This window comes from Lissotriton helveticus, chromosome 5_1, assembly GCF_964261635.1.
Source record: "Lissotriton helveticus chromosome 5_1, aLisHel1.1, whole genome shotgun sequence".
In the NCBI taxonomy this organism is placed as follows: Eukaryota; Metazoa; Chordata; class Amphibia; order Caudata; family Salamandridae; genus Lissotriton; species Lissotriton helveticus.
The window spans coordinates 1584725882-1584751732 of NC_136065.1; the positions used below are offsets into that span (position 1 = coordinate 1584725882).

At 44.2% G+C, this 25851-nt stretch overlaps 1 protein-coding gene across 2 annotated transcripts in view; it reads left to right on the top strand.

The window, feature by feature from the left end:
* The first annotated feature begins 1408 nt into the window (after window positions 1-1408).
* LOC144755622 (uncharacterized) overlaps window positions 1409-25851 on the top strand; it is a 75100-nt gene continuing 50657 nt past the window's right edge. For both annotated transcript variants that reach the window (XM_078644743.1, XM_078644744.1), the window contains exon 1: window positions 1409-1499. In XM_078644743.1, the coding sequence (XP_078500869.1) occupies window positions 1457-1499 (43 nt within the window). In that variant the 5' untranslated portion in view covers window positions 1409-1456. The remainder of the gene's footprint in view (window positions 1500-25851) is intronic.

Here is a 25851-nt window from a genome sequence, read left to right on the forward strand (position 1 = left end):
TTTTACTCACATACTGTACCTAAAACCAAGGCCCTCTGAAGCCACGTCAGATCATCCCATGCATATAAAGCAATGACTGGCTGCAGTACATACAAGCTGCAACACACACACGCACATAAACAAGACAGTCACCAATGCAGTCTGCCTCCAGTGCTACTCACCTGCCAAACCTTCCCATGGGCATAAAGTAAATATAAGTAAGTGTATGATTACTTTGCTTGACACTACATTTATGTACCTAGAGGTATGACAATGCAGAGTTAAGAATACGAAACCTATACTTACCCATGTGCACTTAGGTTATCTATAATTTGGTCCTCTATATATTGGCTACGATATTTTGGTGGCACAATGTTTCTGTAGTTGATATTTCGCTGTACAACCTTTTAATGACAAATGTCTGACTATTTAAGGTCACCAGCAGATATCCACAGCCACTGCATTAGTCCACAGAGCTTCCTCATTGGCTGCTTTCACACAAGATCTACTTCTCATTATTGTCAACCTTAGAAAGAGAAAAGGCTGAGGGGCACTTGCGACACTTTTATGCCCCTGTGTCACTTCTGTGACGCAGCGACTTTCGTAAACTATGAGCCACGTTACAACACATTTACAACATGACGCATCTATGGGGATATGTCACGTTGTAAAGCCCTGTGTCACATTATACCTGCGTCAGGTATAATGTATGCAGGGTGGGCGTTCTGACGCAAGAAAGCCTTGTAAAAGCGACGCAGTGAAATCCACAAGTTTTTAATGAGTCACTTTTACGACGCCACTGCATCAAAACCTTACGCCTGCTAGAGTGACGCAGCATAATGGAAATAGGCAGCCCGAAGCATTGCTGGAGTTGCGTCGTGCTTGCGACACGTCTCCAGCAATGTGTTGCCTTTACGCCAATAGATGAGTCACGCATCTGTCCATCCTTGCGCCACTGTGCGCCACATTGTAAATGCGACGCATCCATGGTGGCGCAAGGCTTTTTTTTATGTGACGCAAATTAACTGACGCATCTCTGCTAATATGCAGAGATGCGTCAGTTCTTGTAGATCTGCCCTTAAGTCTTTAGGGTTACACACAGGTCTACTGCTATTCCTCACCGGCTACAGGTGTCTGTTTGCTTTATACAGTATGTTTCTATCATTAACGATTCTTTCTACTCGTAGTATTTGGCAAACATGATTATCGACCTTCAAAGAGAAAAGACGGAGTCAATAAGAGTATGCATATTATGTGTGCAGCGATGCTTAAATCCACTGAGTGTCTTCGCTGGCTTTGAGGTGCAGCATTTATGTGCACGATTCACTGTTTTCCAGTTATAAATAGAGCTCTGCCGGCTGTGGTTTTGGATCACAGACACACGGACTTCCTGGAAAATGTGAGCGCTCCCTCCACTATAAACCAGGCTAGTGCCGAGGAGCATCTCAGACGGATCCCTTTTGGTCCCGAATGAAGGATGCGTCCGCCCCCGGCACTCCTGAGCCTCCTGGTGCTCTCAGGTATGCTATGCATGCTGCACGCGGCCTCTGTCAGCATTGATGGACAGCCCATGGGTGCCTGGTCCCGGCCCTGAAGGGGCGGAGAGGAGGGCTGGGGAGAGGGGTTAGACATCCTGCGGGAAGTACTTCCGTGCCAAACTGACTTAATACTTTTATATAGCGCATACAATACCTGGAGGGGTTTCGAGGCACCGGGGATGCATGTAAATGGTATTCCATCTGATGAGCAAGTCGTAGCATCATTTAGTGCAGGCAGGGGTGGCAGTCACAGCGGACGTTTTGCACCTTGCCTCGCTCCCAGTGCATGGATTTGCGATTCTGCAACTTAACGTCTTACCTTTAAAATAAAAGGTAGGCTTTGAGCTTTTACTAGATATAGTAGCGTGTGTGTGTTTGACTGTTATCTATCATAGTTGATCAACACACTGCAGCCTCTCATATGTCAAAAAGATTGGTTTTAAAAAGAAACATAAAATGGCCGATCACTGCGTAGACGGGGTCTGAAGGTCACGTGATGATACTTCTTGTGGTGTCATTGGAGGCGAAAGGCATATGAGGACGCTTTGGCCATCGCTTATAATTTTAGTAACTGAACCAACTGTAGGGACCAGAAAGTGGTTTGTGCAGTCTAGCCCTATAGGGGGCACTGTCCTGGGACCCCATATCCATTGAGGGTTGTTACCTAACTGAACAAGAGGAGTCCTTCACAAAACTTCTGCTATAGAGAAGCAGGTCTCAGACACCCAAACCTTAGGTGTCCAGAAGATGTCTAGGCAGATTATTATAAATAGGATTTTCATAAGACCTCGTCTGAAAGACATTCTTCACTCTCTGGCCTAGGAGTCTGAGGTATTAATAGAACCTTAACCCATGAAACCTTTTTAACAATCTACGATCAGCCAACCTACAGGTCCTAGTTAGACCTTAATCTCCTTTTGTAGCTTCTAGGTTCCCATCTCTCCACTTTCACTGAGTTCCCAGCACCTCACTCACTGATATTAAAGATTCCCAGAAAATCTACCTCGCACCATCAGAAAAAAAAAAAAATCCAATCTTGCATCCAGAGTGCAAATATGTTATATGTAAAAAAAAAAAAAAATGCTTAAACGTTTGGAGCTAATTTGTGGAAAAATGCTATTTATGAAATAAACGTCCTCATGCTATTAGAGTTGAAAAATACCTTGTTAAGTGTAAGAAAATATATCAAACGTGACTTTCGACTGTTTTTGTTGTAGCCTCTAAAGTTTCAGGTTTAATTGCGTCCTTCAGAATTTTTTTTAGCACTGAGAGGACTCTTGTTCAGTCTGACCTTTGAGATAGCTTTTTACAGCAAATCATACATAACATGCAAAGTCAATGGGACTTTTGGTCAGCAGATTCATCTAGTGGCCTGTTAAGCTGTCATTCACATTTGGCTTCTGCCCATCACAGCACACAACATGAGGCAATGGGTCAGCCTACTTTTACCTATGGGCTCCCTTCACTTTGAGTGACTGCACAAAGCATGTGCACATTCTTCACATCTACTTAAAATAGCACCTTTCTCTTTAGTGACAAAGCTGCTTTAGAGAATTATATTTTTATATTTTATTTTATTTCTTTTGCATATTAACTTAAAAAAAACTGTATTCATTTAAAAAACGATTTATTTTGTCTCTATGTTGGGTGCCCAGTTAGATGGTTATTTATTTTCGGTATCTCTTTTTAAAGTTATAAAGTATGTATGTAACATTTAGCTTATGATTTGAGTGATCTATTACACCGTGATTTATTCTAGTCTCCTTGACAAATAATAATCAAAAAAATACATTGAACAACTGGAAGGGGCTGAAGAAGCCACATCGGTGAAGGATTTTGAAATGTAACCTTTTTCTTACAAGCATGTGACAGCCACGTTTAGTTTTTTTATTTGGTGGCATATGCTTGCAATAAAACATACAAAACTATTAATGTCAGCAAAGCTTGTCAAAGTCAACGCTTTTGACTTTGCTGATGCTTGTGTGGGTCTGCACTTTATAAACCACTATATTAAGATACATGATTTGCATTAAATGTCCTTTGGGGGGTACTGAGGTGATACCTGAAGTCCTTCTTCTATATCACAAAGCAGTGGATAAGTGAGGTAGTAAAGAGAACTGACGGCCAAGGACAAGTAAAACTACATTAAAAACGTTTTATCATGAAAGATGGAAATGCATCGCCGCAGCCAGTCACTGGAGAATTTGCAGATTTTCCCAAGTAAGCAGGAATTCCAAAAGGCAGGCTGGGGATTTTGATCCACAGAGAATTACAGATGTAAGGACTTTTATAGATTTGCATTGGAAGACGCTCCAGAACTTGATAGGATAAGAAACAGAAGGAGTTTTATTCCAACCTTTTATTAATGCCTTCATGCTTTTTAGGAGTCACGAGATCAACTAATGCATGGTAAAAATATAATCAGTCTCTTTCTGTTAGGATTGCACTGTGCGAATTGTTTTAAAGTATGCCAGAGGATGATCTCTCAACTTGAAGTGACTGGCGAAATAGATCACTGGGTTGGGCGTTCCAGCGGTGATCTTTGTACACCTTGCATGTCACATGTGTGAGACTTTGGAGATCCAATCATTAGGTTTTTGATAACCATGATAATCCCAAAATTCCACAATATCGTAGGGTTTCTAAAATGAAATCAAGGTTACTCTTAAATATAATGGTATATCTGGTCCTTTGAAGCTGCTCAAATCAGAGTTTGAGACTTTAAAACTTTAAAACTATTGCAAGTTTCAAATATTTCAAATCATTTTAGCGGATTCTATGCCTCGCGGTTAAGTTAGCGCAGCAGGAAGAATGTCAATCGTCCTTAGTCAAAGGATTTTGTGAGGAATGACTGCGTATTTTACGGAATAGATTGAACAAATCTCATCATATTAGTTAAGCTCCAACACTTGCCTCGATTGACTTTAGGGTCAGAACGCCAAAGCTTTGGGACTGTCTTTATATTGTGTGTTCATATCAGTGTCCATGCATTTATCTACTTTCTAAGTGAAAACTTACTATCTGACTACCTCAGCTGTAAAGATGCTCGCGATACCAGATGAGGTTTGATTTATGTGTTTCTGATTCAAGATGGCACTTTGCTAACACGCTCCACTTGGTCAACCCTGAAGCAACTGTCCACTTGCATTGGAAATAATGGCCAAGACCCCTTGTCCTAACACTTATAGGTGGCCGTTCTTGTACAAAATTATGCTAAAACTACATTTCTGTTCAAGGAGAAGAGTCCTGTAGGTTTCCTGCACATTTAGATTAGTACACGGATTACTGCCATCGCCCTTCAGTTCTACCAGAGGCCTCGAGCTCAAGGCAACTCTTTGATTTGCCTCTGAAAGTGAATAATGGACATGTGCTCACTGTACTGGTCTAAAGTGAGGGGCCAGTGGCTTGAGTGTGGCTCAACTATACTTCCCCTACCTGTCATTCAAATTTTCCACAGAAGGGAGGCATTTCCAAGCCTTCTCGGGATGACTTGAATATTATGATCATAGTTTATTAATGCAAAGCTGCGTGTTCTTACACCTGTACTGCCATCATTGTATTCCAATAGAGTAAACTGTGCAATACAATTCTGCACAATATGGACTGCAATGCTTTGAATAAGAAATAATTTAGCACAAACTCGCTGCACACAGTGACGACTCCGCCAGAGGAGATCGGATAGAATACACAACCAATCCACTGTTGACAACCAAAGACTTATTTGTGCTAGGAGATTTCAATTTCCATTGGAGTGACCAGGCTGACAAGGCTGCGGTTACCCTAAACTCCTACCTAACTGACAATGAACAATTCCAGTGGTTCCAGGAACTCGTCCACAAACCAATCACAGTGCACCAGTCTGACCAGATCTTTCTTTTTGTTCAGTGCATTTTTTATTGACATTTTGAGAACAATTAAAGAAAGTCAACATAAAGCTTATACATTATGGTACATGTTAGGGGGTGAGAAAATATGCAAATGTCAATTATAATAATACAAAATGATCAATATCACATATAACAAACTCAATTTTACATGTAATGTTAAGCACATAGTACTGAATAAAGGTTTAGGTAAAAGCAGTGTAGTAGATGGTGATGATTGGGTGGACATGTTGGTCACAAAAATCAAATAGAGCAAATAAGACAGAAACGTACCTTTTTGTTGGCTAAGGAGAAATGATAAGATAAGAGGAGGGCAAGGATGAACTGAAGAAGGGGAGCATAATTGAGGGGGTTTGCAAGTGAACAGCTTGTAATATGATGGTGGAATGATGTATCAGCCTCAGACATTAGAATCATGAAGAATGGGGTTTTTCCCGATTGTGTTTTTTTTAAATAAGTGTCAAGTGTACTCCATATTTTCTGTGAAATACTAGGATTTTCTGGGAGCTTGTCTTGAGCACTGTGTGTGCTTCTAAGATATGTGACCAAAGCCCACCAAGTATGGAATGATATTTGATAAGCAGACTTCCAGTCTATGAGCACTGCATTGATAACAATTGTGAGTGGAGGGTCTAATAAAGCAAAGTTTGAATCCGATAAGGATAAACTGTTGGGGTTACATGAGGATCCAGAATTATTGTGGGGAAGTTAAAAGATAGTCTTTTTGTTGTAAATTCATACTTAGCTCTATATGGTTTCTTGGTGTCTTTAGTCCTTTCTTTGTGTTTCTATCTTCTTACCTAGCTGTGTTCTATCTGGTGTGTGGGATTCTAGCCCTGGCAGTTGGTCTGGTCAGCTGTGAGGCTTTGTGCTCTGCTATCTTATCTTGTCTAACTTAATAAATACATCTTAATTACCTGAAGACGTGAACAAAAGAAATTCCAGGACCCGCTGAACTAAGAGATGGGTGGGGACAGAAAAATGCCCCTGGACTGGAAGGGTACAAAGTAAATTCGAGGACCCGCTGAACCAAGAGATGGGTGGGGACAGAGAAATGCCCCTGGACTGGTAGTGAACAAAAGAAATTCCTGGACCCGCTGAATCAAGAGATGGGTGGAGACAGGAAAATGCCCCTGGACTGGAAGGGAACAAAGTAAATTCCAGGACCCGCTAAACCAAGGGATGGGTGGGGACAGAAGAATGTCTCTGGTCTGGAAGGGGACAAAAGTTCCAGATTTAGGACTGGGAGAGGACAAAGGATGTCCCAGGACCAGAGGAGGAGTACCGGGAGGGGACAGATGACGTCCCAAGACCGGTGGAGGACAAAACTCCCACAACCTGTACCGGAAGAGGATGAAGAGAGTCTCAAGTCCGGCAGGGTTCACGACCGTGGTTCGTGAAGGACTAGAGCTTGAGAAATGAAATTTAAGAGATTTCGGAAGCCTAAAAACAATCTGAGGCTCTTAACCCGAAGGAAAGATCCAGAACCTGTACACCTGGTTCAGAACTAACTTTTGGTCTGAAAGAAGTCTAGATCCAAATTTTCTTCAGAAGTATTCTTCCAGAACTGTTCTATCTTCAAAATAGCGAATATCTGCGATGGACAATTATTATTGGAGAAAGTGAACTCTCTATTTCTGTTTTTGGTGGCCACAATGATGGAGCGTAGAGAGTTGTCTGGCTCTTCATTTTTGTCAATTGAAGGGGAGAAGGTGGTCATAGTGATCTTCATCTTATTTCACTTCTTGATCCTGATTCTTTTCTCCCTGTTCTGGAAGTTCATGAGGTCTTCGACCTCCTAAGTGTTATACGTTTTCTTCTTCGTGTTTTCCATGCTTTATCTTCTTATGTGTTTGAGGTTTTCATATGTGTTGTTTGTAAGGGGGGAAGATGTGTTATAAATTCATACTTAGCTCTATATGGCTTCTTGGTGTCTTTAGTCGTTTCTTTGTGTTTCTATCTTCTTACTTAGCTGTGTTCTATCTGGTGTGTGGGATTCCAGCCCTGGCAGTTGGTCTGGTCAGCTGTGAGGCTTTGTGCTCTGCTGTCTTATCTTATTCCTTGTAACTTAATAAATCCAACTTAACTACTGGAAGACGTGTCCTGCTGCCTACTTATTCTATGTACAACACTTTTCTATAAAAAACACTAGCAATAATAATAATAACTCATGTGTAGAGCACAAGGCTACTTCTACTGAAGCGTCCCAGTGCTAAGATTCTGCTTAATCTAAAAGGAGCTGTATCATTCTTATGTAACACTAAATAATTATAGGTTAAAAAGTCAAACATTTAATTGCTTCCTCAAAAGAACTTCTGAAGACGTTTACTGGGAAACTATTCCAGAGCTTAGGGGCAAAAAATTCGTAAAGAACTTGCCCCCTATTCTGGTTTGGTGAATCTTCAGAACCAGTGCTAACCTGCCACCACTGGATCTTGAGTATCTTGCAGGGATGTAAGGCCTATTCACAGTTTGAATATAGCGTGGGCCCCAGTTCTACAATGCTTTATGACTATAGCATAGCGTTTTGATTTGAACTCGCTTCTCCATCAGTAGCCAATGCAACCAGTGGCGGCTGGCAGGCGGTGAGGTGGAACGTAATATTAAAAAAAAAAACACTTACGCCACAGCCTCAGTCTCTTCTCCATCATTGCTGAAGAGTCCGGAAGCACCCAGGCTCCCCTGAGCCAATCACAACACTGCAGTGTCGTGGTTCAGCACTCAGACTGGGACAAGGAGCCTGTGCATGTTTCCAGCCCAGGCTGTAATGCAGCCTGGGTGGGGAACATGCAAAGTGCGCTTGATTGTTTGGCCAGCCCGAGACGGCTGGCCAAGCAGTAGGGCGCACTTAGTGTGCACAGTCCACTCCTCTTCCCTGCACCACCAGCCCAGTCCCGCCCACCCTAACCTGGCCCCGCAAAAACAAAAAATAAAATCATAATAAACTAGTTATTATCATTTAATTTTTCCCTTTTTTACTGCTCTGAGAGCAGTGGGGCAAAGCTCCTCCGCCTTAGCAGAGGACCAGCCACTGAATGCAAAGATGAGCATGCATCAATTCTTTAATGTTTAAGTTATCTAAAACCATACCAATTTCATAAGCAAATAGGGTATCTATAGTTTAACAACATATTAATGATTTAAAATGTATTTATAATAAAAAAGGGCATGTTACTTATTTTATCCTAAAAGCTGGAAGTGATGTCCCTACCATGAGACCAGTTAAAATTAGTTTGTGATTCTGTGTCGTAAGGTTGTTGTCAGGATTACGGTTTCATCAAATATTAACATTGAAAACTTTTTAACATTTTTAAAATTGCAATAAAGATACTAAACATTACTGGGTTGGCAGTGCCTACTTTCATCAGCCATATAGTTTTTTTGCATAAAATAGTAGAAATGTTATCATTTTACAGGTCAGCTGAGGGTCTGTTGTACCAAGTCCTCTAAAGATGGCCGATCTACAAGTTTGGATCCCTCTGTCATCAAAAGCCTTTTTTAGGAGCAATACGCGTTTCGATTTTAAGCTGAGGCGGACAGACATGAGATGGATAAAATCTTGCCATGCTGCACCTTATAAGCTGCATGTTTAGACGCCTGTATACTTCCATGCAGGTTGATCACCCAGGCTCGGTAATACCACAAATCTGATTGCCATTAACTTGCGTTTCAAGTGGGACGAGTATGTTGTACCGATGTATTGCGCCGGTCGGAGTGATGTATATGATTGGAGAACCATCCAGGCATGGGATCTTTTAGCTAATGTACATTTATCTTCTAGGGATGATTGTAGGTTAGCCGCCTTCTTTGTTATGCTACGGAAGACTTGGAAGTAAGGGTTCTGCGCCCAAAGTTTGCTTGTCTCAGTTTCATTCAATGCCATTTTCAGGAATTTACTGTAACTTGAGCTTGGATCATTTTCCTGGGCTCGCCACAAGGCGTCATTTAAGGTATTAGATCGGTTCTGCCAAAGTTTGTACCAAGTTTTAATCGCAGCATATTTTCTCCCTATCTCCTGTTTGATGAGGCCGAATTCCAGTCAGACCTGAGCCAGGGATGCTGTCTTAGGTAGACTAAAGACTTGTTTGTGGGCCTTTGTTTGCAGACAGTCTAGGAGTTTTCCGTCTTTGCCATTTAACACTATGCTTACATAGGTTATTGCAGTTAGTAACTTAGTGGCCATCACTGCTGTTAGTGGCGTGAAGGAGGGACCATATAGTTTTCTAGAAAGGGCACAGAAAGTATAAAAAATGCTGTTTCCTTTTTTTTCCAGATATTGTTTCTGAAATTGAAAGTTTAGTTTATTGTCTCTATATACCCCCAGGTACTTATAAGTACTAACTATTCCAAGGCTCGTCTCTCCCAGTTTAAATTGATACTGATGTCACATGCAGTTCGTGAGTGACATAGTTTTTGTTTACGTGTTGTTAATTTCCAGGGCGTTGGTGTTAGCAAAAATTAGGAGCACATTAAGTGCTCTCTGTAGGCCTACTCGGGTTAGACTAAGCAAGACTATATCGTTTGCGTACGAGAGGTGCGTTATGGGCAATGTTGCCAGGTGCGGAGAATGTGTATTTGGCCGTTGAGAGCCACTGTGTAAGAAATGTCACCAAGGTAGGGTTATTGAGAGAACCTACTTTGTAGGTGTTTTCTTTAATTGTCAGGAAGTCATAAAAGTTCAAATTGGATAATGAGAAACTACACTGAAGATTGGCGAGTTCGGAACCTCGATATGTTGTTGACAAGGTATATACCTTTCTAGTACCATTGATGTCCAATCACAGAAGAGTTGATTCATTTTATTTTTTTATTGTTCCCTAGAGACAAGAGTTTAGACTTATTTATACGTAAAGATACATTTTTGTCTAACAATTTTAGTGCGTCAATAAAGAAATTCTATACACAAAACTGTATCCACTAGAATTTATTTAGAGTGTGAAAAGCTGTGTTGGTCCATGGTTAAGATTGCAAAAATGGAGAGCAGAGGTCTTGTTCAGTATGTTGCCACAGTGGTTGCATAATTGGGTTATCGGATAGCTAGCAGGTTCCTTGACAGGCAAGTTATGCTGTCTGCTAATTGAGCCAGTTCAGTAGTCTGTAACACTATCACAATAATCCACTCAGAGTTTCTGGCTTTCTTATTGTTCCATGGGAATTTGGAAGTGATCTTGTCAACTGAGGAAAACATTGTCTCGAACAGCATACTGGAAAGGAAATTAACTAATGGGTAGTCCTCATTTTTAGTGTATCCAATGTGCCCTGCCAAGATATATTTTTGGGAAACCATGAAGTCAGAAGATATTTGATTTTCCTAATTACTTGTTTTTCATTATACCTTACTGATTCATAGGTTGTTGCAAACCAGTACAACCTCACATCATCGAGTGACAGATCCCCCTATCTCCAACATGTGGCATATCTTTTTCCATGAGAGGCTGATTGCCTTAGAGGTAAAAGATGTTATCCTCCCTTGAATACCCAATAAAAGTTTTTATGGGGCAGATATAGGAATGCTATTAAGTAGATATGCCAACTTTGGAAGAATCAACATTTTTAATAGATTAACATGTCCGTAGACTGTTAATGGCAGATTCCTCCATTTATCCAGTAGCGGTTGATATTTTTAGCCACCTTCCCCCAATTGCATTGCGGGACTTTGCCTAGAGTATGGATAATGGTGATACCGAGGTATTTAAGTTCCCTCTTAACTGCTATGTCAGTATATTGCACATTCCAGCACATAATCTCTGTTTTTTATTTTTTTATACTGCAAAATATAATATTCGTCCATTCCCGAAGTCCCCAAATAACTTCTCCTATCTTGGGAGAGTCTTGATCGGGTCAGCTGTATAGACTATAAGGTCATCTGCATACAAGGCTATCTTGTATCTGAAACCCTGGAAGACAAAAGTGGTTACCTTTGGGTCCAACCTAAGAGATTGTGCCAATGTCTCAATACATACATTAAAGTGGAGTGGGAAGAGAGGGCAGCCTTGCCTAAAGCCTCTGAATATGCTAGATTTTTTGTTAACAACACATTAAGCAGTAATCGAGCAGAATAGGATTCATACAAGTTTTGAAGGACCTTGATAAAATTTGGGGCTAACTTCCAGGGTCTTCAAAACCTCCCAAAGGTATACCCAGCAGACACTATCGAAAGCCTATATGGCCTTGATCGTTGCTACCTCCAACGGGTCTGAATGAGTTGTTGCAAGATCACTGGAGTCCATTCGGAGTTGAGTAAGCTTGTGTATCTGCTGTTTCCGTACAATTCCTTTCTGGTCAGGGTGAATTATTTTTGGCGCTAACTTGACCAACCTACAAGTGATGCTCAAGAGATGCTCAAGAAAATTTAATAGAGAGCTTGGTCTATAATAATCTAATTTCTCCTGCTTTAGTGGAGGTGGTCCCATTGCTATTAACAATCAGCTCTTTAATATGATTCCTCGATCTCTCCGATTTTACCTCCTATGCTAAAAGAGCCTCACACATTTCTCCATATTCAAAAAGCCTCAGACTATTGGTCTTCGTCTTCTCCTGACATTTCAATTCATCCCTGGGTTTACAGCTCTCCCATAACTCTTCAGGTTTATTTTGAGATTGGCTCATCTTCCAGTGCTTTAGTGCGCTCGGCAACCTCGTCTAGCTTTTTACCTAGAGCTTGACAAGAGGCTTGTATTTCATTTTGATTAACTTCAGAGATGTCAAATCTCTTTAGCATTTTACCTTGAGGCCCAGCAGAATCAAAGTGACTGACCCTTCAGTCAGTTCAGGCTCGGCTGATATTCCGGTCAAGGTACTGGTATTTTTGATGGAGTTCTGTCCTCTGGCTGTTGTGTGATTAGAGAGCCAAGCTCACTCACATTCTCGCACTACCCCACTGGAACAGATCCAAGAATCCCTAATGTGTTATTGATACTCAGGTATGTAGTTTGATGGATCTTTACATCAAAAGGGTCAGCCTGCCTGGTTGCTAGTAATTCTAGAGTCACTATCCCCCCGTCTGTTGGCGATCTTGGATCTGGAGTGGAGTTTCCTCTCCCTAAACCCTGAATTATTTTGGAGGCACCTTCTCTGTGTTGTGAGTGGAAGATAAGGCCATGGCTCTATAAAAGGAATTGAAATCCAGTATTTGTAAGTGAAATCCAGTATTTGTAAAGCGCACAATTACCCAAGGGTGTCAAGGCGCTGGGGGCCGTCAGGAAGATTAGGCGAGCTATTACCCAGAGTCACATGTTGCTGGGCTAACCTGCAGCCGACTCTGGGGATCAATCTGTGAACCCTGTGGTCCAATGTCAGGCACCCTGGCCGCTGCACCACAGCAGAAACAGAAGCTTTCTTGTTATTTTTACTTTCTACTACTGCTGGCCCTTTTACTTTGCCTGTCTTCTATCCCCAGATGGGAGATTTCGTTTTTGACAATTGTACGCCTTCCCAGCCTTCTGCTCCCTCTTTGCTAAGTACTCAGGAGCCTTATGGGGACAATGAGGGGTCTTTCCTGCTAGTGCTTTAATTATTGCATGAGGCCACCCCAAATACCTGGAGCATCAATCTGGCTCCTGAACTGTCCCATCCATATGGCTACAGGTAGGAAATCAAAAGTTGTTTCCCATTCAGCTCCTAGTGGTACACTGAGGCGTACAAAACTCAGCTTCTGCCCCCTTAATGGCTGTGCGGCCATCAGGATGCTGGGCCGCCAATCCAGGACAATCCGCTATGGAACCTGCTCCTGACAGTGGTGGCCAGCAAGACTTGCAGTTGGTGAGGCGGAGCGGGTTGGGGTGGGAGTTGCACAACGCAAAAAAAATATATATATATCTGTGACGGGGGTGAATGTTTTGCCATTGTGCAACATTCCGTCCATCATCTTGTGTGTTTTGCTGTTCACCCTATGTGGGAAGGGTATGCCCAGACGTGGGTCCCATGCTCACTAAGCCACTGGAGTCAAGCTATCCTGACTGAAGACGGCTGATAGCTTGAAACCGGTCCTAGGATGCTTGATTCCGGTCCAGGGAAGACATTGCTTGGCAGTTCGGGCTCGACTGTTCCCAAGAGGCACAGGGTCAAGACTGATTTGCATATGGCCATGTCTGAACTGGGGTGGCTTGGTGAGCAAAATAACGATGGATTAAACCCAGATCTGTGACGGGGGGTGAATGTTTTGCCATTGTGCAACATTCCGTCCATCATCTTGTGTGTTTTGCTGTTCACCCTATGTGGGAAGGGTATGCCCAGACGTGGGTCCCATGCTCACTAAGCCACTGGAGTCAAGCTATCCTGGCTGAAGACGGCTGATAGCCAGACTGGATATATATATATACACTTACCTTGCCGCTGGGTCCTGCGTCTCTGCTCCTGCTCTCCTTGTGGGTCTCAAGAAACAGGAGAAGCTAGAAAGAACAGCCAGGCTCCCCTGACCAATCACAACAGTGCAATTGGTTTTGAGCGTCCTAGTTCGATGCTCAACCAGGGAATGGGGGCCTGGGCATGTTCTCCATGCAGGCTGTAATACATCCTGCATGGAGAACAGGGAAAGTGTTCATGACTGTTTTGGGAGGCCCGAGAGGGCCGACCAAACAGTCATTGCGCTCTTAGGAGTGGGCAAACCACTCCTCCCCAGGCTTGGTGAGCAACATAACGATAGATTAAACCTAGATCTGTGACTGGGGGTGAATGTTTTGCCATTGTGCAACATTCCGTCCATCATCTTGTGTGTTTTGCCGTTCACCCTATGTGGGAAGGGTATGCCCAGACGTGGGTCCCATGCTCACTAAGCCACTGGAGTCAAGCTATCCTGGCTGAAGACGGCTGATAGCCAGAACCCGGTCCTAGGATGCTTGATTCTGGTCCAGGGAAAACATGGCTTGGCAATTCGGGCTGGACTGTTCCTATGAGGCACAGGGTCAAGACTGATTTGCATATGGCCATGTCTGAACTGGGGTGGCTTGGTGAGCAAAATAACGATGGATTAAACCGAGATCTGTGACTGGGGGTGAATGTTTTGCCACTGTGCAACATTCCATCCATCATCTTGTGTGTTTTGCTGTTCACCCTATGTGGGAAGGGTATGCCCAGACGTGGGTCCAATGCTTACTAAGCCACTGGAGTCAAGCTATCCTGGCTGAAGACGGCTGATAGCCAGAAACCAGTCCTAGGATGCTTGATTCTGGTCCAGGGAAGACATGGCTTGGCGGTTCGGGCAGGACTGTTCCCATGAGGCACAGGGTCAAGCCTGATTTTCATATGGCCATGTCTGAACTGGATTGGCTTGGTGAGCAAAATAACGATGGATTAAACCCAGATCTGTGACGGGGGTGAATGTTTTGCCATTGTGCAACATTCCGTCCATCATCTTGTGTGTTTTGCTGTTCACCCTATGTGGGAAGGGTATGCCCAGACGTGGGTCCCATGCTCACTAAGCCACTGGAGTCAAGCTATCCTGACTGAAGACGGCTGATAGCTTGAAACCGGTCCTAGGATGCTTGATTCCGGTCCAGGGAAGACATTGCTTGGCAGTTCGGGCTCGACTGTTCCCAAGAGGCACAGGGTCAAGACTGATTTGCATATGGCCATGTCTGAACTGGGGTGGCTTGGTGAGCAAAATAACGATGGATTAAACCCAGATCTGTGACGGGGGGTGAATGTTTTGCCATTGTGCAACATTCCGTCCATCATCTTGTGTGTTTTGCTGTTCACCCTATGTGGGAAGGGTATGCCCAGACGTGGGTCCCATGCTCACTAAGCCACTGGAGTCAAGCTATCCTGGCTGAAGACGGCTGATAGCCAGACATCGGTCTTAGGATGCTTGATTCCGGTCCAGGGAAGACATGGCTTGGCAGTTCGGGCTGGACTGTTCCCATGAGGCACAGGGTCAAGACTGATTTGCATATGGCCATGTCTGAACTGGGGTGGCTTGGTGAGCAAAATAACGATGGATTAAACTCAGATCTGTGACTGGGGTGAATGTTTTGCCATTGTGCAACATTTTGTCTATCAATTGTTGTTTTTGCATTTGTCACACCGAGTGGGACGGGTATGCTCAGACGTGAGTCCCGTGCTCTCATGCTATCCTGGCTGATGACGGCTGATAGCCAGAAACCGATCCTAGGATGCTTGGTTCCGGTCCAGGGAAGACATGGCTTGGCAGTTCGGGCTGGACTGTTCCCATGAGGCACAGGGTCAAGACTGATTTGCATATAGCCATGTCTGAACTGGGGTGGTGTGGTGAGCAAAATAACGATGGATTAAACCCAGATCTGTGACTGGGGGTGAATGTTTTGCCATTGTGCAACATTCCATCCATCATCTTGTGTGTTTTGCTGTTCACCCTATGTGGGAAGGGTATGCCCAGACGTGGGTTCCATGCTCACTAAGCCACTGGAGTCAAGCTATCCTGGCTGAAGACAGCTGATAGGCAGAAACCTGTCCAGGGAAGACATGGCTTGGCAGTTCGGGCTGGACTGATCCCATGAGGCACAGGGTCAAGACTGATTTGCATATGGCCATGTCTGAACTGGGGTGGCTTGGTGAGCAAAATAACAATGGATTAAACTCAGATCTGTGACTGGGGTTGAATGTTTTGCCATTGTGTAACATTCCGTCCATCATCTTGTGTGTTTTGCTGTTCACCCTATGTGGGAAGGGTATGCCCAAACGTGGGTCCCATGCTCACTAAGCCACTGGAGTCAAGTTATCCTGGCTGAAGACGGCTGATAGCAAGAAACCGGTCCTAGGATGCTTGATTCTGGTCCAGGGAAGACATGGCTTGGCAGTTCGGGCTGAACTGTTCCCATGAGGCACAGGGTCAAGACTGATTTGCATACGGCCATGTCTGAACTGGGATGGCTTGGTGAGCAAAATAACAATGTATTAAACCCAGATCTCTGACTGGGTGTGAATGTTTTGCCATTGTGCAACATTCCGTCCATCATCTTGTGTATTTTGCTGCTCCAAGAGCAGAGCAGCCCCATCCACCCGGCCGCCCTCCCACAAAGGAAACTTAAAATGATAACAACTCAAGGTTTTTTATCATTTTATATTTCCTTTATTTTGCACTGCTCAAAAGCAGTGGGTCGAAGCTCCTCTGTGTTAGCGGAGGAGCCGCCACTAGCTCCTGAGCTCCTATGGACTATCCCAAGTGCCTTCTCCTGTGCATCTGGGCTTGTGCTGGCTCTGCCAGACAGAACCCTGGGGAGTGCTTCCCTACGATATTGTATCTTACCCGCGGTGTCTTTCCATCTAGGGGGCTGAGCAGAGGCACAGGGGTGTGATCGGGGCATCCACAAAGGCTGCTCTCGCAGGTAAAGCACCTATATGCTCTTATTTGTCCTCAGTCTCTGATCATGCAATTCTGCAGATAGGGAGTAGTTCAGCTTAAATTGTACATCTTTACAAAGATTTTTGCCTGATGAGAGCTCGTGGCCGGCTAGTGGGCAGCTGCATGTTCTCGTCTCTGGTCCCCAAAAGATGGTACTTATTTGTATTGTTTGCTTTTTGTAATAATATTTTTATTTGTTTCATTTTTTTATTTTTATTTTAATGTCTTTGTATAATTGTTTTGAATGTTTAATACTGTTTGCAATTATAGTTTTTATGTTTAAATAATAATTATTTAAAAAAAATATGTTTGTATTTTGGATGATTATTTTAAAGAACATATTTTTATTTTATATTTGCCCCGTTATACATTTTTCATATTTTTTATATAAGTATATTTTTGTAATGTGTAATATTAGTTGAGTTATACAACTTCTTGGACGTGAAAGCAGAGGCAAAGTACATTGTTAGCTCCTATGCTATTCTATATGGACCTATCAAGGAGCTCCTGACGTTTCCCCTGCACCACTATAGGTCAAAGCCAGCTATGTGCATTGACTCGCAGTTCTCTAAGACTCATAGGGGGAGATTTACAAAAACTTCACACAGCACAGCGCAGCACGCATGCAAAGTCAGAAAAGGAAGGAGAAATGAAAGCCTTTCTCCTTATGTGCGCCTACTTGTAAAGGGCGCAGTTTTCTCACGCTAAACCCAATCTACCTTATTTAGTAAATTGGGTTTAGCGTGAGAAACCTTGGGTGATTGCATGGGAATGCCTATGCTGCACCCTTGGTACGCCCCCGTGGCACAAAGTAATACAAAGCAGCACTATGTGCTGATTCACATTACTTTTCAGTTATTTCCAGCGCTAAACTTGTTTAGCGCTGGAAAGTAAATAGGTGGGAAATAAATTGGACTGATTTGCATCACTTTTGTGACGCATACACAGCGGAATATCTTAGTAAATCTCCCCCCAAAGAGATCTTCTCAATGCACTTAAAGCAATACCTAGAAGCACTAATGGTGTGTGCCTCTGTTTGATGGCATATAAAAGGGCTCTTGATTGTAGAAAGTACACCATCAGAGCCAAAGCACGTGAATCCTTGCTAGCAGCCAGCACTTATAAAGATAACTCTCTGTTCTGAAAGGTTGTAAGCCTTCCGTATATTAGGGACACCCAAACGTTGGGCATTGATGCCCTGATCCCACCTGGTGAGTAACTGGTTTTTCTAGGGTTTGTTTTGGCACACCTTCAATAAAAGAATTTGTCACCACGAGTAGCGATTTCAGGGATAGGGATCCTGCAACATGGATGTTGAGCTTGCAGAAGTGGTAGCCCACCTATGTAGGTGCCCCCAGGGTAAGGCACCTGGCTCTGAAGGGATCCCAGTAGATCTATTCAAGGATGATCTTATTCTATGAGTCCGCCTCTGGAAGTGGATGACCACACTGTCTGTTTTCTTAGGCTACTGTACGGTAAGGTGACTGTAAGCGCCAGATATGGCCCACAGGGGGAAACCACTAAGGCAATCAAAATAGTGAGTGGAGTGCAGCAGGGCTGTGTTCTCACCCTTTTCTTGTTTCATTATATATATTCATGGTCTTGAGAAGCATCTGTCTAGCTCAAGCATAGACCTAGATTGAGTAGGCACTCACTGTATACCAGTGCTACTTTCTGCCGATGATGCAGTGCTTATCGCTAGGGCCCCACTTGGGCTTCAAAGGTTGTTGAACCAGTTTTCTCGGTTTATGACTGATCTAGATCCGATCATAAATAATTCTAAAACTCACATTATGGTCTATGGTCTGAAAGGATGAATTACATCCACTTTTCCATCTTTGGAGGTTATATTTGATGAAGTGTATTTAGAAACCACTGGGACGGGCAATGTCTGCTGAGTCACTTTATGATTTTGTTTCTAAATTGTGATTAAACCTCTCAAGGAACTGGTGTCAGTATATAAAACTAAGGGGCATATTACCAAGCGGCAGCAATAATTATCGCTGGCCGTCCTCAGCGCGGAAATGTTTATCGCCGCCTATCGCTGATAATTACCGCCATGCTAGCGCAGTATTAACAACGCATAGCGCAATGGAGATAATTATACCAGTGATAGCGATGTTTTCCATGGAACATCGCTGGCAAGGCGATAACCTTGCCGATACGACCCTGTGGTCGTATCAGCATAATCTACCCCAATGGTAAGTATAGCTAAGTCAGCATTTTAGCAGACGTTAGTTTTTGGCGAAAACCGTGGTTTTCACCAAAAACGTGCGTCTGCTAAAATACGTGGGCCTCCTTGTAAATATCGCGATGCGCACATCAACGATAATTTACAGGCAGTACTGCCCACAGATGCCAGCTATGCATCTCATTAGAGATGCAAAGCGATGCGTAGGGAAAACGGGTGCTAACATGCGCTAATGCATGTTAGCATCCCCTTGTAGATAGGGCGATAATATTATCTCTGCTTTTTTGGCTTTTATAGCCAAAAAAGCAGAGACAAAGCCCTTGTTAATATGCCCCTAAATGTGCAAGATTATCCTGGTCTACGGAAACTAGAGAATGGATTTTTGAGGAGTTTGCTGGCAGTACCTAACAGCTCATCAACATACTTGTGCACGCAGAGTTGAGGCTAGGCTATACCAATTATATTATATTGCACACCCTTTTTGCTGTGGCTATCTATATGGACCAAGCAGCAACTGGCCTTAACCCGCCAGTATTTTCTGCCTCAAATTAGTTAAAGTGGTACAAAAGGGGTTGGTGATGGACGGAGCATCTGAACCAATCAAACACTCACACCCAGTCAACAGATCTGGGTTTAATCCGTCACCGTTCTTTAGCCCACTCTACCACCCCAGTTCAGACATGGCCATATGCAACTCAGTCTGACCCTGTACCTCATCGGAACAGTCCAGCCCGAACTGCCAAGCCATGCCTTCCCTGGACCGGAAACAAGCTTCCTAGGACCGGTTTCGGGCATTTCAGCCGTCTTCAGCCAGGCTTGCTTGCATCCAGTGGCAAGGTCCAGGGAAGGCATGGCTTGGCAGTTCGGGCTAGTCAGTTCCCATGAGGCACAGGGTCAGACTGATTTGCATATGGCCATGTCTGAACTGGGGTGGCAGAGTGGGCTAAAGAATGGTGATGGATTAAACCCAGATCTGTTGACTGGGTGTGAGTGTTTGATTGGTTCAGATGCTCCGTCCATCACCACCCCCTTTTGTACCGCTTTGTTCGCCATAAGTTGGCAGGGTATGCTCGGACGTTGAGTCCTTTGCTCACTTTGCCACTGGATTCAAGCAAGCCTGGCTGAAGACGGCTGGAATGCCAGAAACCGGTCCTAGGAAGCTTGATTCCGGTCCAAGGAAGGCATGGCTTGGCAGTTCGGGCTGGACTGTTCCCATGAGGCGGGGAACATCCTTTACGACGCTGATGTTACCCCGCACTACAGTTACGACGCGTCTTTTACAACGCAAGTCGTAACCACGACTTGCGATGGAGGGCGTTCAAGGACAAGGAATAGTAGATTTACTATTCCAACACCTTCCCTACTGTACGTAGGCTGGTGTTGGAATAGTAAATTTAACTATTCTAAGTCCAGCACCCCTACAGCGCAAGTCGTGGTAACGACTTGCGTTGTAAAAAACGCGTTGTAACAGTACGCGTGGTAATACCACGCGTTGTACCGTCGTACATCCCCATGAGGCACAGGGTCAGACTGATTTGCATATGGCCATGTCTGAACTGGGGTGGCAGAGTGGGCTAAAGAACGGTGATGGATTAAACCCAGATCTATTGACTGGGTGTGAGTGTTTGATTGGTTCAGATGCTCCGTCCATCACCACCCCCTTTTGTACCGCTTTGTTCGCCATAAGTTGGCAGGGTTTGCTCAGACGTTGAGTCCCTTGCTCACTTTGCCACTGGATTCAAGCAAACCTGGCTGAAGACGGCTGGAATGCCAGAAACCGGTCCTAGGAAGCTTGATTCCGGTCCAGGGAAGGCATGGCTTGGCAGGTCGGGCTGGACTGTTCCCATGAGGCACAGGGTCAGACTGATTTGCATATGGCCATGTCTGAACTGGGGAGGCAGAGTGGGCTAAAGAATGGGGATGGATTAAACCCAGATCTATTGACTGGGTGTGAGTGTTTGATTGGTTCAGATGCTCCGTCCATCACCACCCCTTTTTGTACCAACTCCCAACTGGAAGCTACTGCATTAAAGGCACCCTGTGCCAATACTACGTAAACCGTGAGAGCAAGCTACTCTAACCTTGTGTCAGACATAAAGCCCACATTACCTCCTGCAGCCCTGGAAGTAACAACACTGTATCATGCTAATTTACGTAATAGGGCTGTTGGCTATAAACAGCATTCTAACGCTCTGCAACTCCCTCCAGAGGCCACACCTGTGGAGATAGTGCCTAAAAAATGTTCCAACTCTACAGCCCACTGTAGCTGAAAGTGGTGATGAATTAAAAAAGAAAGTAATTCACTGGATGGGTAAAGTACTTAGAAATTTCATTTGTGATGTATTTAACTATGAGATAATCGCTGTTCACAGAGTTTCTTGGATGGGCAGCAGCCCAAAAAGGGAGACAAGTGATTGTATTGTAATTCGTTTTAGGGATCTACAGCTAGTGGGTTTTGTGCTACAGAGGTTGTCTCCCCACTGGAGCAGGTTGACAGACTTGCAAACAGAAAAGGCTTGTCAAAGTCTCAAAATTCATTGCCCCTAATGATCGATTGGGACTGCAGGATGGTGCATGAGGTCATATTCCCCACTATAAGGAAAAATTCAACTTACCACCTAAAGATCAATATTGGACCGATCAAAGGGCAAATAGAATCAAACATCTACCCTTCATGGAATTATGCCAATGCAGAACACTCCGATCTAAAGTTGATAAATGATTTAATTCATATAGATGTTATTTATTTATTTTTAAACCAGATTTTATTGGGGTTTTGCATATGTACCTCATCCTCAATATACATTTACTGACTTTCATTAAAAAACATTTTTATGTTGTTGCCAGCCCCATTTCTTTCAACATCAATAACATTTCCCAAATTACCCTCCACCCTTGAGTTGATTCCTCCCTTCGGCTGTCAGCTTGTGTGATATATGTGTATGCTTTAGAAGTCATGCACGTTGGGGCATGTTGGATATGGATATGGGCGACGTTGGTGTGATCAAAGAGGGGCCGCTAGCTGTGCGACCTGGTTCATTCGTTCATGAGGGCAAAGTCACAGCAGCATCTGAATCCATAGCTATTAATTCATCGACTAGCCCTCCCCAGGTGCTGGCTGCATCTAGCGTGCCAATGCCATGTTGGGCTTCCCTCAGGAGAATTCTCCCTTCACGGCCCGCCCATTTTTCCAGTTCTCTCCTCCATATCACTGCCCTCGGACCCCCCACTTACTTCCAGTTCCTGGTGATTTTCCGTTTGGCCAGGACATATGCAGGACCTTGGAATTTCCCTGTTACTTTGGTTTTATTTGTGTGCGGGAACCATCCCAGTAGGCAGTGACTTGGAGTGTGAGGAATCTCACTTACTGTGATAGTTTAAACTATATGTATGACTTCCTCCCAAAAGACACTCAGAGTGGGACACTCCTAGAACATGAGTAGGAAACATGAGTAGGATATGTGATTCCCTTTCCCCACATCGGAGGCAAGCTACTATCTACGACTGGATATATCTTCTCATTCTCACCGGGGGTGAGGTACGCCCTGTTCAGGATATAGTAGTTAATTAACTTGCAACACACATTCTGCTGGACCTTTGGTGTCCGTTCCGCTATGGTATCCCAGTCCGCCTCAGGAATCGGGAGCCCCATTTGCTCCTTCCATTGCGTTTGTTCCATTGGTTATTGGAGATCGTAATGTATGACTTTGTAAACACATGAGATTGTTTTGAGTGTGCCTTCCGAGAAGGCCACATTTTAACAGCAACTCAGCGCCTGTGTTTCTGTGGACCCGGTAACCGTGCTTTCTGAACACCAAGGTGAGGGCCCTGTGTTGGAGAAAGTGACCTTGGAGCAGATCAAATTCTGCATGAAACTCGTCAAACCGGAGTAGCTCAGAGTCTCAAAAGAGATCTCCCACCATAGTCGCCCCTACTGCAACCCTGGCTTCCAATTCCTATAGACTCTGATGTGGTTATTCTATCACTGCAAGTAAAAGCAAGGTCAACTTCTAAATCATGCCTTGGGGTATTGAGTCCAGATCTTAATCTGCTGTTCTGGAACTTGGCTAGCATTACTGGCAAATTGAAGGACAGTTGGCTCTGCTTGATAAAAAGTTATCAAATTGTGCACCTGCAGGAAACCTGGACGTACAATAGCGTACATATCAATGGGATTTATTGATTTGAGACACCGGCCACTGGATCTCGATCTGGGCATCATAGGGGAGGTTTGTTAACTTTTGTCTTTGTCTCCTTTGCAGGCATGATAGGCAAAGTCTTTTTTTAATTCACCTCATTTTCAAATCATTCGCCTGTCTCTTTGTGCCTATCTGAGAATTGTTTTGGTCAACTTTTATCATACATTTTTTAATTCTAAACATATTGAAATAGTAAACTCACTTGAAATGTCTCTGCTCACAATATATGAAGACTTAAAGGTGGATTCTGTTGTTATGGGGGGTTGGAGAGGGGCGGGGGGGTTAACAGCAGACTTTGTCCTATGTTTTATGTGGCACTATTGGATAGGACAACTAAGTGGACCATTTGCACTTTGAATATAATCCTTATGGGAATGACTTCAGTAAGATTATTAGTATTAACAATAGGTCTTACACCAACTATGGCCTTGAACAAAATCACTGTCACAGGGACAGGCGCAGGGAGTATGATTTACATTATAGCTGTCTCAACCTCATGGCTTCTGAAGGTTTTTCATTTTACTATTATGCAAACTTGCTGGACTGATCACAACCCCTTGGCCTTAAGATTTATCACAGGTCTGATGCAATTAAAGCACACCCATGTAATTCCTCCAATTGAGATGAACAAGAATAGAGGTATTTTACGTAAATAGGCTACTGTAGACTCTGACCATTTACTGAGAAAATTGGTTGTCAAGAGCCAGGAACATCTGAAAGTGTGTCTGGGGTCTAATCCTGCTCTTTTGTTGAGAGCATACAACAAAATATGTAACTCTTTAACTGAGCTATTGGCTTTACCGTAATGCTATAGGGAATCAAGGAAAAATAAATGGTTTGATGGGATCTGATCCACCATTCATAGTTGCTTAATAAAGGCCTTGATGAAGTCGTCAAGAATAATGGAAGAAGTAAGGCTTTGAAGATTATGCTACAAGGGAGCAATCATAGCAAGAAAAAAAGTAATCAGATGGGAAGCGTGGAATAATGGCAAGAGGCACGCGTGACGCGTGATCACAGACTGCAGCGGCACAGAAATTTGTTATGTAAGTCTGGGTGTGCCTCTCTACTCAGCCATAATTGCTTAAAACCGCCTGCGCTCTGAAATTTTTATACTTTGTTTTAAAAAGTTAACCTATTGCTAATTTGCACATTTATTTCCTCAGGTCTGTCAGAATTTGTATCTTGCTCACCTGCACTTCCTGCCCTGTCCTGCCCCCTGCACCCTGGTCCACCACGGGTTATCCCGAGTGTTGTAGAGGGTGCAGGCTGACACAGGCAGCAGTATCTCTTCAGTGGCAGTTGGGGGCGGAGCTCCGCGACTAGCGCCGGGCTTGCAGCCTATATCTTCCTATGTGCTACCCGTCGCGCAGCGGACGCACACAGCGGGCGCGCCGCTGGCGCGCCAAAGGCAAGCCCGTCTGCGCCCGTCCGGGGCCAGCCGAGGCCAGGGGCCACGCACCCTGCCCATTTTTCCCTTTGTTATTCCCGAGCAGAACTAATTTCTTTTTGGTCATTCCGGGCCATATCCCCGGAAATCAGTAGAACCCTGAAGGTATCCGGGCTGCTATTCCCCAGGACCACGGGTGGGAATGTCAACCCCCTCTTACTTCATACCCCACCACCCGTCAAGCCCCAAAAGGATATCCTCCACACACCTCCCTCCTCCCTCAGAACGCAGACCCATAATAACTTGCCCATCTGGTATATTAACAGCCACTCAATGGTCAAACACCAATTAGAAATCTTCTACCTCTTAGACACCCACAAGCCCGATATTCTACTCTTATCTGAAACCTGGTTGACAGCAGAATCAACCCCAGATATACTAGCAGCCATCCCTGACAACTACTAATCCCTTCAGGCCAATAGATCTGAGCTTAAGGCTGGTGGCGGGGTGGAGGCCATAATTTCACAAGCACATAAATTCACCTCCCTATCTACCTCACAAATCCCCTTGGTAGACTGCCTTCTCTTTAAACTTGATTCTATCTCTTCCCCCTTTGTTTGTGCGTTAGTCTACAGACCCCCCAGCCACATGCCCACTTTCCCGCAAACATTTGCAAACACTATCGCGGAACTTGCCATAAAACATGCTAGGTTACTAATAATTGGCGACTTCAACTACTGGCTATATGACGTTCGTGAAAGCACCTCTTCAGTGGCTTTTACGGACTCACTGACCGGGATGAATCTTACCCAGCACATTAAAGTAGCCACTCACTCCAAAGGGCACATACTGGACCAGGTCTGAACATCTAACCTGGAGATCTCAGACTTACAGGTCACCCCCTGCACCTGGTCGGATCACCAATTTATCTCCTTTTCCATCCCGACCTCTCCCCTCATTAAAACCCCTCCCCCAGGGGCCGGCCAGGCAAGGAACTGGAGCCGTGTTGACATTTCCGAGCTCTGCTCCATCTTAGCCACCTCTAAACCCCCCCGGCCCCCCACCCAACGGTCCCCAGGCATCCCCCCATGCCCAGGCAGACAACAACAATGCCTGGCTGGCTACAGCTAGAGACAGACTGGCTCCCCTTAGGAAGGTCAAATACAGAAGACCACATGACGCCCATCGCTGGTTCACCAATAACCTCAAGGAAATGAAACTGACCCTCTGCCAATCTGAGCGCAAGTGGAGACAGGATTACTGCCCCATAAAAAAATCTATCTTCGTGCTCGCACTCAAAGAATACAAAGGTGCCATCCTAAAAGCCAAATCAGACTACTTCTCATTAAAAGT